The sequence below is a fragment of the Lissotriton vulgaris genome, chromosome 2_1 (genome assembly GCF_964263255.1).
Source record: "Lissotriton vulgaris chromosome 2_1, aLisVul1.2, whole genome shotgun sequence".
NCBI lineage: Eukaryota > Metazoa > Chordata > Amphibia > Caudata > Salamandridae > Lissotriton > Lissotriton vulgaris.
The window spans coordinates 360,546,950-360,559,412 of NC_141687.1; the positions used below are offsets into that span (position 1 = coordinate 360,546,950).

General features: G+C 44.1%; 1 protein-coding gene across 1 annotated transcript in view; it reads left to right on the forward strand.

The window, feature by feature from the left end:
- The first annotated feature begins 6,895 nt into the window (after window positions 1-6,895).
- The window catches only part of RSKR (ribosomal protein S6 kinase related), a 73,643-nt gene continuing 68,075 nt past the window's right edge, over window positions 6,896-12,463 (forward strand). The window contains exon 1 of the mRNA XM_086958547.1: window positions 6,896-7,010. Coding sequence (XP_086814673.1) covers window positions 6,984-7,010 — 27 coding nt within the window. The 5' untranslated portion in view covers window positions 6,896-6,983. The remainder of the gene's footprint in view (window positions 7,011-12,463) is intronic.

Genomic DNA, 12,463 nt, shown 5'->3' on the forward strand with positions numbered 1-12,463 from the left:
CATGCTAGCATTTGAAAATAATTCAGTACCGCTAATAGCTGCAAAGGAAAAATATTAGCAAACACAATATACATTACTTATGGAAAATAACATGTGAAACACCATAATTTTGCATTACAGAACTAAAATGTACATTGCAAGCTCTTCTAGTCTACCAATTAAAAAGGGCCAGATTCATCAGTTTTGCAAATAGTCATTTTTCTAACTGAGTGGGTATACTCACAAAATGGTCTGCTATATATCAGAAACATTTGCATTTGAAAAAGGTTCAGCTTGCATTGGAAAAATAATAATGAGAACACATTTGTTTTAAAAACACACGGTTGCATTTCACTAATTAAAAGCACATGTTACCGTGCACTGTTGGGCAAGAGTAAATATTCACAATCTGTGATCATTCTAAAACACCGGTTTGCAAATTCCTTCCAAGTTGGAAAACTCTCTACGAAATAATTAATGAAAACAGCTTGTAGCGTGCACTCTAACTGGGCCATTTTTTTTTATTTATTCCACTCATTTTAAAACATGCATTCAAAAATAATTCTCCACACGTCTGTGGATGCATATTAAGTAGCACATTTAAAAGAACACAGCTCCCTCCGTGCAAACCCTTATCTCAATCCGACTGGTTGATTTATAACTTACCGACCTCTAAGGGTCAGACACATGAAGTCATCAGTTCCAAGGCAAACCCACACAAAATCGTACGCAATTCAAAAAGAATGTTAAATGAACACAGCTCTACTCTTAGCTCAAGATGTTACCCTTCCGTCAACAAGCTGACAAAGCACATAGGCAGATTCAGCAACCAATGAAAGTCAAATCAAACCATCATTCATCTAAACACTCACTGACTTTTAGTGTCAGCTCAAATAACCATGCATGTTAAACAGCAAGTTAAAATAAATACTGCCATCTCAATTCAAGATATTAACCCTTTGGCAGCTCAAACACAACCATTCCCCAATGTCTGCAGTACATGGGAAATTCAAGAACTTATCACTCCACGTTTTCACATAACATGTACGCACATCTACAAAACAAATCCCCCAAGCATTTGAAAGAGATCCAGCTCTCTCCTACCTAACGCAACAATAACATACTCTGTCCAAGCCATAACCACATGGCGCTATTCACAAGCCATATTTACAAGAAAGTCAACAAGTTCAAAAAATGACATGCTCCTCACAAGGAATATATTCAAGGCGCAATTCACAAGGAACACAGCAAGTCAAAATGAGAACATGCTCCTCACAAGCCACATTAACATGGCGCTATTCACAAGCCATATTTACAAGGAGCTATGTACAAGGAACTCCACAAATCATATTACATAGAACACATTTCACATTGCACAGCATAAGCAGACGCAGCAAGCAATTTAATGGGCAATATAAAAGCATTTTTCATACACTTTTGTACAATTGGACCATCACAAAGATGTTACTGGCTCCCTCATGTAATGCCATCCTTCAACCCTGACAGGTCACACAACAAGATGAAAAGCATTTCTTCCACCCTGCATAAGCCAAATGCCATGATGTACTGCAATCTCCTCACACTGCAACTGTCCAAGCCCATAGGTCACACAGGCTTCATAAACTGCAAGACTACGCCAGATGGAACTGGCGATCAGGGCACTCCCCCACAACTTATGGGAAACTATCCAAGCACATGGCCAGGTCACACAGGCTTCATAAGCAGACGACTACGCCAGATGTAGCGACTGGATTTTTGGACCAGATGGGATCAGCTCCTGAGAGCCCCTCTAACCCAGCCGGAACGTAATCACCTCCCTCCTCAGGACCATCTATCCAGGCACCTGGGTACCTACCTGAGGATGGGGAACTCACAATATACAAGCTCATATCATCAGAAACACCACTAAATCTATAGGGATACTAAGAATACTCACTGATTACTAAGGACATCCATGCCCTACACCACACTCATACCTCATAGTCTCGCGACCACATGGGTCCAGACTAATCTACCCTGGGGCAGTTCTGATTATATACTCTCACACACTGATCTCCCTCAGTGCTCACTCGGCACGCAATCCAGCGTGTCTACACACATGGGCCTGCAGTCCCAGTGCTCTCATTTACACCCGGTCCGCATTCCGGCACACCTACACACCCTCTATCTTAGGTGCTCTCATTTACACACGGTCCGCAATCCGGCAGACCTACACACCCTATATCTTAGGTGCTCTCATTTACACACGGTCCGCAATCCGGCAGACCTACACACCCTCTATCTTAGGTGCTCTCATTTACACACGGTCCGCAATCCGGCAGACCTACACACTGACCACAATCAGTGCTCTCACTAACGCCACTTATCAATGACGACCACTTTCCTATGAATACCTTCAGCTCTCTGTCTCTATGTTGGGAAGTCTCTCTCACTGTCTACTCAGGATAAAACTACGATAATATAAATTGGTATGGCTTTCCAAATTGCAATATGTACCTTCTGCTCCTGACATCAAATGTCCCCTTTCCTCCTTATTGTTCACTCATCTCTTACCTGATCGGGATTCGCATCCGTTCACACAAACTATGCTTGGCTAGAGGACAAGGTTACCCTGATTGAACAAGAATACAAGGCACATGTCGGTTCACTAAGAACAGGGCTCTCTGTTTATTTTAACAATGATAAAATGCACATACACAGATCAGCGGGGTCTCTTGACTAACAGGAACTTTAACACACCGCTGAAAGAAAAGGATTAGACATACAATAGCCTATGGAATAAAGACAAGATTAAAGTGTAATTGTAAAGGGGACTAGTTTAGACTACCTCACCTATTAGAAGGAAGATTTCTCTCTGACTCTGGTGGGATCAGGCTCTCTCTGTCTCTGGTGGGATCAGGGCTCTCTCTGTCTCTCCCTCCGTCACCACAACACCACGTCTCTGGTTCAATTACTCCAGCTGACAGCCTCAGCTCCTCATCTGCTTTGATGCTCTCTGCACTGCTCTCTCTTCAGCTTCAGCAATCATCTGCCTTCTTTCTCCATTCCAGAACTGCACTGCATTCTGCAGCTCCAGCAGACATCCTGCTCTCTCTTCTGCAAGAACCAAACTGCACTGAACACTGACCGAACTGAACTGACCACTCCTCCTCTCCTGCAGCTCGCTAATATGGATTCCTCTCCCCTCATGGAAATTTCCAACAGAGGGCTGCCTCCCACCGAATTCCTGTGCCAGCTCCAGAGCTCTTTACGCAACCGCAGTGGCCAGCTGCTTGTTACGTCTGGGCCCAAGAGACAAACACATTCCTCGGATAAGAAGCAGTCCTGACTGGTTTTCCTCTAGCAGTCAACAGCCTTAACTATAAACTTTACCTTTACACCTGAAGCCTCTCAGCTCCATCAAAATGGAGTCTGTCTAGTTCTGGACCTTGTAGGCCTAAGAAGGATGAAATAACCCTTAGCTCTGTCAGAGTACCTACATAAACCATACCAATGTGTAATATAAAGTCAGGACCACAGGATCCAACCTCTACTATAAGCAAAAATGACAGGCCAAAGCCAATAGGCAATAGATGGCCTCTTCTATGTCTGAAAGAAAGGGCCTAAAAGGGCCAACACAAGCTAGGAATACATATCCTAGATGTGAGCAAGATTAAAGTCTATATCACTGACAACTAGGGCCAAAAAGCCTGTCAAGACACCTACCCTCTTCAACATCGACATGGCCCCGCTAGCAGCCATCATCAGAAGCCACTGACTCAACATTGTGTCCTACGCAGACGACACCCAGCTGATTCTCTCCCTTACAGACAAACCCACAACCGCCAAGAGCCACTTCCACATTAGGATGTACGTAGTCGCCACTTGAATGAAGGACAGCTGCCTCAAGCTCAAATCTGACAAGACCGTAGTCCTCATCCTGGGCTCCACCCCTCTGCATAGGACAACTCCTGGTGGTCTGCAGTGCTGGAACCTCTCCACACCCACAGAACACTCACACATCATCCTAGACTCCTTGCCTTCAATGAACCGCCAAATCAAGGCAGTCTAATCTTCCTGCTTCCACACACTCCGCCTGCTTTAGAAGATTTTCAAGTGGATCCCCACCAAGTCCAGGAAAATGGAAACCTATGCGCTCGTCAGCACCAGACTGGACTAAGGCATAGCACTCTATGCCTGCACCACCCAAAAACTCCTAAAGAAACTGCAGAACCTCCAGAACGCCTTTGCCTGACTCATCTTGAACATCCCCCGTCGCAGCCACATCATCGGTCACCTGAGAGACCTCAACTGGTTCGCGATCAACAAAAGAATTACCTTCAAGCTCCTCACGCATGCCTGCAAATCCTCCACAATGGATACCTGGATACCTCAACCACCGCTTCCCGTTCCACATACTCAACAGACAACTCCACTCCACCCAACTTGCGCTGGCCACAATACCACAGATGCGCAAGACCACGGCTGGAGCAAGATCCTTCTCCTACCTCGCTGCGAAGACCTGGAACCCCCTGCCTCTACATCTCATGCAATCACCATGTCTTCCTCAATTCAGGAAGGACCTCAAGACCAGGCTCTTCGACTGAACCGCAGAACTCTGACCCCCCACACAGTGCCTTGAGAACCTAACGGGTGAGTCGTCGCTCTTTACATAAAAGCTGATTGATTTGATTTCTACACACACTTTACCGCCCTGGATCCATAAGATCTGAGTGGGTGGCCTGCTGTCAAAGCCAGCACAAACTTTACTAGTTTTCTGTTGATTTGTATTCAGGTCTTTTTATTATTCTGTAGTGAAGAAGGTCCACTCAGGAAGGATGTAATTCAGGTTGTTTTATCCATAAAGATAACTAGTAGTAAGGTACAGGATATCAAGTAGATACATGGTAGATCAGATCCCCACCAGGCGCTGCCTGTCAGCTGCTCAGCCCATGCCTGTCACCCCAGCTCTCAGAGTCCCAACATTCCGAGGCGCATCATGACACCAATATTCTATTGGGCCCCGAGCACAGGCAGTGGCTGAGCAGGAGGAGTAACATACATAACATTACCAAATGCAGGATACTACATACTCTTAAATCCCGCAGCTGCCCTATGCAAACGGTGGCTTCACCCTATCTACTTATTTCCTGAGAGGTATTTCTACTCTGAATATGAGCATTCTAGGTCATATTCCCTCCACACAGATAAATCCAGCCTCACTTGCTAAGCTCTGACCTATTTCACCTGTTCTGTGATGCGCACGAGCTGAGGCAGCGTTGCCTGCGTTCAGGGCTTTAAGTGGGATTAAAAAACTGGGGGGTCTCTCAAAGGGGCGTGGCAGTGTAATTAGGGGCGTGGCTTTAAAACATTTATGCTAAAAATGTGTGTTTAGCATAGTGTGCCCTTCCCCCCCCCCCCCCCCCCGACTTGTATTTTGCTGTTTCTGCCATTGCATCCAGGTATGTGATACAACAAGTAACATAATACCTACAACAAGTAAGGACTATTGGCTTTGTCAATTGTTATTAGTTGCATAAGATAAATAAGCTGCAACAATGGCTTGTTACATATAATATTGAAAACGCTTCCAATTAAAGCCCTGGTGAACCTACCACAATGTTGCTACTCTTGCGTTTCAGAAATAGAAGGGAAATCCAGAAAGAAAATGACTCTTTAAAAAGGATTTCCCTTCCCCCACAACGCTCACCTAGCATGACGTCATGCCGTAATTTTTCTGCTAGTGAGAAGTGAGCAGTGTGAGCAGCGCACATCGATGTGCCTTCTGTCTCTAAACGGGTCTCTATCGGGCTCTGTTTTGAGCCCTGGCACTGTTTTCCAGACTGCAGTGACAGCAAACTGCTGTCACTGCAGTCTGGAAAAAAACGTACCGCCTGTGCCAGGGCTCAAAACAGAGCCCGATAGAGACCCGTTTCGAGGCCCCTTTTAAAAAAACTGCCGGTGCTCAGACCCCTGGAGACCTGGCCCACTTAAAGCCCTGCCTGCGTTATATGCCTTTAGACTGCAGTACATCAAACTCATGCACTGCACTGTAACAGCGTTATACACGCTGACCTACCTTTATAAACTGAAGTCCTCAATAATTCTCGGTAAATGGTATTAGCTTTGTTGGGTTCTAGTGACCACTTTTTTCCCTGGAGATTTGAAACCTTTGGGTGAAGTTTACGATGTGTAGCATAACGTGTATTCATTCAATGTTCACCCTGGGACTGAAGCAGATGTTTCTTTGCGCAATAGCCAAACTAAAACTAATGTTATCAGCCTGGGAGGATGAAAGGTTAAGTAGACCCACCAGGATGCGAAGTGTTGCTCGTGCGTGTAACATAGGTCCTTGTAGTGGATACTTTAGTCCACCGAGCTACCACACCTGAGTATGCGGCAGTCATAGTTTTTCGGAAAATGCCCTGACTACAGAAGGATACAAAATATCAACGGCCTGCAAATATTCAGTCAACCGAATGTCATTCTTTTCGTGAAGTATTGGCTGTCGCGCCGCTCGCAATAGACTGCGTAATCTTTTCAATGTTTTATGCACGTTTGTCGATTCGACGCACGTGTTCCTTAGTACTCTGTCCACATTGTCAGTAACACGAACACTTGTTCTGTATCGGTGTAACTTCACTCTCCGAAAAGAGTCTGTGGGACCGACATCTTCCGCGACAGCAAAAAAATCCGCACATTAAGGGTTCCACCTCAATCCGTTTTGGCTTCCCTGTAGAACCCGGACGAGCCCTACTCCCGGCCTCCCGCTGCCCTCGTGAATACTGAAAGCACTGGGCGCAGCAACGCCGGCGAGCTTAAAACGCATTCGTAGAAGCAGGCGGTGGGTGGGCGGCCACCAAGTCTGAGCGGATTAAAGTTGTTTATCATTGCATTCCGACCCGATTATTGAGAAACGGTTGGCTGGGGTTGAGCGTCGAAAAACCCTGCTCCCCAGCAGGGCGGGCAGAAGGCACCTAGCACGGCAAGGCCCGGCACCAAGGGACCCCGTATCACCTCTGAAGATGGGTGCGACCACCAGTGCGCATAAGGTGAGAAATGGGGCGTACCAAGCATGGAAGGCACAAGGTATACCCAGAGGCGAGGGCTGTCCGCGAACAGCTACTGCGGGCAATTCGAGGACCCAGGCCGAAAGGGTTGTAGAGTTTTTTGTGTGCAGTTCGTTAGGTGGAAGGGTACCAGACTTGCTAACGACATCATGGGGACATTCGGAATGCATCCCACCCAAATGTTAAACATTGGTTTTGTGGTTTGAAACTCACATTTGCTTGCTTTCTATTTGATGGTTTTATTTCTTTTAGGCTGTCCAGCTTGAATTCGTCCTTTCTCTACCCCAAATGTCCAGCTTGAGTTGGTCCCTTCCTTTGTCCAAAATCCATTTACTGTATTCTTTCACCGGTACGGAATTTCTGTTAACAGACTTTTAGATCTTGTTCTGTTCTTGTCACCTTTGCTGTGTGTTCAACTACAGAGGTCGAATGTCAGCTTCTGTCATCCGGGGAGTTAGTTTGGTGTTTACTTTTATTTCTCTGCCTTCAAAGTGAGAGGATTTCTGTGACAATCCTGTTGGCTACCTGTGTGAGACAGAAAGGCTGTAGTGTGTTATTTTTTCTAGCTGGCTACTCAGGGTGTGCTGTGCGCTGTTATTTTTGTTCTAGCACAAAACAAAACTTAAATGTCTGTAAATGACTGTAAATGAACTTTGCAGCTATTTCAGAATATGGAAAGCACAAATGAAGAAAATATTTTGGTAACTCTGAAGTGTGGTGGGAGCAAATATTTTAATATGACCAAAACAAATCAATGCACTATGTGAGGATATTTCCACATATTATCGTTTGAGCTCTGTATACTTTTATTAATAAAACTGTATGTCTGTACAAATGTATTGGATATTTCAATTGAACGTGTTGTCTGTAATGGCAGTGCGCTACTACACCATCCATACTCCACTTTCCCCCACTCCACTCTACTCTGCACCACTCCATGACATTGCACTTTGCAACACTCCACACTACGCCACTCCACTTCATGCCATGCTGCATCACTACACTATATTCTGCACCACTCCACTCCACTCTGCTTCACTGCACTCTACTCTGCACCAGTCCACTGTACACCACTTCACTTCTCTGTACTCTACTCTATGCCAATGTATTCTACCCCACACTACTCTACTATGCACCGCTGCACTCTACGCCACTGCACACTACGCCAATCCACTCTAAGCCACTATAATCTACTCTGAACCTCATCTTGTAAAAAAGAAAGGTGAAATGGTGAGAGTTAATGCATCTATTTTCAACTTTGCTGCCAAATTGGGGAAAAAACCCACCTGTGCTATGCTGAAACTGTATAATACTAAGTCTGTGGCAACTGCATCCTATGGCAGTGAAATTTGGGGGTACTTTGATGGGGAGCAATTACAGGATGTGGAAAATTCATTCCTGAAGCGCTTATTGTGTGTCCCCACTGGTACATCTAACTTTGTTGTACATGAGGAGTTGGGGACGCAATATCTATGTGATCTTTTCTCTCTACGTCCCCTGACCTGTTGGCTTAAATTATGGCTAAATGAAGACATACCCCTAACACATCTAATTGTGAAGGACTTTTTGGGTTTGGATAAGGCAATGTGTTCCCCTTGGCTAAAATATCTGAAATCAAACTTTGTAAAACTTGGACGACCTGAACTTTATGACAATCCATGCCAAATTTTAAAGGGAGATTTGGAGCTCGTCAAACAGGCCTTCCTGACGGATAGGAAGACCCTGAGAGAAGAAGCTGAACTTCAGAAACATAGTGTGAGGAACTTTGTTATGCTAAAGACCACTGAGACCCTTGAACCATACCTGGCAGGTTCACTGACCACACATGAAAAATATTTATTGACCAGATTCAGGCTTAATCTGTTCCATCACCTGCTAATTAGACCTAAGACTGATATTTTTAATAAAACAGCAGCGCCTTGCGGCTGCGACGGAAAGTCTCCGCAGGATATGCTGTATTTTATATTTTTATGTAAATTTTATGAATTTCCACGCAAGCGATACTTAGTAACTCTTTTAAAAAAACTTGGTTTTAAACAAATCAGGCCAGGGGCGTGGCTTACGCGCCGCTGTGGGATGACGGATCTCCCTTAGGCTCCGTAGAGCGCCGGGCATCTTTCGGTCATGAATCCCTCAAAACCTCCGATGGATACCTGATATCACAAGGTTCGTGCAGCGGAATATCGGCTCCAGCTATTGCCAGCGGTTTTGGCGCTGTTTGTGCCGTTTTTCAGCAGTAACGACCTCCGATATTTTCATCTCCTCAACGAACGCGGGTGGCCGCCATTTTGAGCCGCTGTGCCCGCGTTTCTTCAGCAACATCCAAATGTCGGCGCTATTCCCTCCAACGTTTCAGTAAGGTGGCGTTTTTCGATTTTCATGACTTTTCAAAATTATAATAATGAGCACACCCTCCAGCTTGCCTTATTAATGACTTGTCTCTTCAGCATTTCTCCTTTTGAGGCTTTGGCGGCCATTTTAGTATGAGGGATAGCGGTGTCTTTTTTTTTCCCCTGCGCAATCAGCGGTCATGACTGTAAGTCTCCGCCAGGAGTCTCTTCACCTTGCTGCTTTTTCCCATCTCTACTCCTCGCCATGATTTCATCGCTAATTCACAGCTTTTTTCCTTACATGAGTGGGATTTAGCCTTGTGCTCAATGTTTCTTGGTCTTTTATTCTAGAAGTCATCTACAGATACCTATACTTTTGTACTTCCGTGATTTGCTCTGTTTTTGTGCTCATCTCTCTGCGATTTTTGCTAATCTCGCACCCTTTGCTCCAGTGGGCTCCATATTCATCAGGACTTTGTCGTGTCCTCCTGGTGCCATTATGTCTCAGGATGCGGGTAACGTTAAATCGTCTCTCACAGGCACCAAACCTAAAAGGCCTAAAAAGGATCCCCCTTCTCCTATTCACTCATCTCCGAATCCCATCTTGGATTCCATCTTGGAGGAGGTTCGAGGTCTACAACCTTTTATGTCTGCTACTAACGAGAAGCTCCAACAGATTGAGGAGAGATGGGTCACTATGGAAGGTAAAGTCCTTCATCTTGAACAACGTGTCAGTGACATTCAGGATTTCTCATCCAAAATCCCCCAACTGGAAAAAGAGATTCAATTGCTCAAGCTCCACACAGAGGACCTTGAAAATCGTAATAGAAGAAACAACCTCCGCCTTTATGGTGTTCCGGAGAATGTTGAGGGTTCGGATGTGGTGTCCTTTGTCCGAAAATTCTTGTATGAACTTTTGGACCTCCAGCCCACGTCCAATCCTCTCAATATCCAGGGTGCTCACCGCTGAGGCCGCCTCAATTCCAACGACGCCAAGCCTCGCGGCCTCATCATTCTACTCCTTGAGTTTACTGAGCTAATGAATGTCCTCAAAGCTGCCAGACTTAAGCATCGTCTCATATGGTCAGGGCATAATATTTTTATTTCACAGGACCTTTCTAACGCAACTAATGCCCACCTTAAGGAGTTTTTGAATCTTCGCCCTCAAATGCGTCGGCTCAATATCCAATATGGTATTCTTCATCCGTGTCTGTGCAAGATCACGCATAATGGCCATACTAGATCCTTTGATGATCCTCAGAAACTTCACGCTTATCTTCAATCTGTCTCTGCATCAGATATGGACACCAATGTTTGATATTATTTTTTACACACTTGAAACTGTTTTGCTTTTCTGTTTGCTCTAGCTGTGTCATGATTTTCTTTTTGTGTCATCTTCTATCTTGAGGTTTCATGGTTTCTTTTTCCACTTTTTTTTCTCTTTTTTTTTGCCCGTCTGCTCTGATGGTGCTTGGTGGGACCTTGTCCTCAGTGGCGTCTCCTACCCCCGATGTCTTGGTTGTATCTTTCTTCTCAGATCTGGCTCTTTTGCCTTGATCTGTTTTCTTCTCTCAATCCTACTTTTCTCTTCTTTTTTCTCTCCTTTCTTATTTCTCCTCTCTTGTCTCCTGCTCCCTTCTTCTTCTCAACTTATTGGTCAATATGTTCTTCCTTTTCTTTTTTCGTATTCATATTGCTCTTTGTGTCGGAATTTGCTTGTCTTGTTTATGACATTTTTCCTGTTGATTTACCTTTTTGTAACATTTTTCCTTGCTGTATTTTCCTTTGTAGTATCCTTCCTGAAGTGTCTGCCCTTCACATGTTCTCCATCCCTTTAATCCTCCATTATGTGTAATCTTGTCTCGTGGAACGTCCGTGGTATTGGAAACCCCGTTAAACGTCAAAAGGTATTGTCGCATTTATCTAAACTTCAATCTCAAATTGCGTTTCTCCAAGAGACACATTGTTCTGATGTTGAATCGTTAAGTTAAAGCGTAATTGGATGGGTCAAGTTGTTTTTTCCCCTGCTGTTAACAAAAAAGGTGGTGTCGCTATATTATTTCACAAAGCCTTGTCAGCACAAATTGTATCTACTGAACATGAGCATGTTGGACGATGGGTAATGGCTAAGATTATAGTCCAGAACAAGACGCTTGTTCTCCTGAATATTTATGGCCCTGTTCGTCCAGATCCAAATTTTGGTCGGATGTTAAAATTCTCCTATCCTCCATCGATTGCCCTAATATTGTTGTGGCTGGGGATTTTAACCAATGGTCGGACCCTTACTCTGATAGGTTATCTAAGTGTAAATTTCAACCGGACAAAACTCACAAATCTTTCCAATCGGCCATTGCCTCTCGTCCATTTTATGATGTGTGGAAATTATGCAATCCTGATTCTTTTGAATACACTTTTTTCTCAAATATGCATCATACTAGATCTAGAATTGATTATATTTAAGTTAGTAAATCCCTGCTTCCCTCCATTCAGAAATCGGAAATTGGTTCTATTTTTTTGTCAGATCACGCTCCTGTTTATGCTTCACTTGATTTCTCCCTCACTTCCTTGAAATTTAGTAGATGGAAGTTTAATACTTACCTATTATCTGATCCAGTTTTTGTCAAAAATGTCACCACCTTTATTAATGAATTTTTCCAATTTAATGTTCCCTCGGATACATTGATTCCTAATACATGGGATGCTTTTAAGGCTGTTTTGCGTGCTTTTGTTATATTCTTTGTCTCTAAGAAGAAAAAAGCTGCTAAAGCTACTCATGAGGTTCAATTGCAAAATATCAAACGGCTTGAACACACTTACTTCACCTCCAAAGATCCCAACGCCCTTCATGACCTCATTGCAGCTAAAACGGCCCTAAATAAATTAGCAACTGTTGAGGCCTGTAATGTTCTACTTAAAATCAAATCTAAATACCCTGGTGGTCAAAACAAGGCAGGCAAGATGTTGGCTAATTATTTGAAAATAAAGTCCGAACGCAAAACCGTGGGTCCCATTCTTAATGAATCTACCAACAAATTAGTGTGATGAAGACATTGCAGATGTCTTTCAAAACTATTATCAGTCTCTTTACTCAGATGACACTTGTCC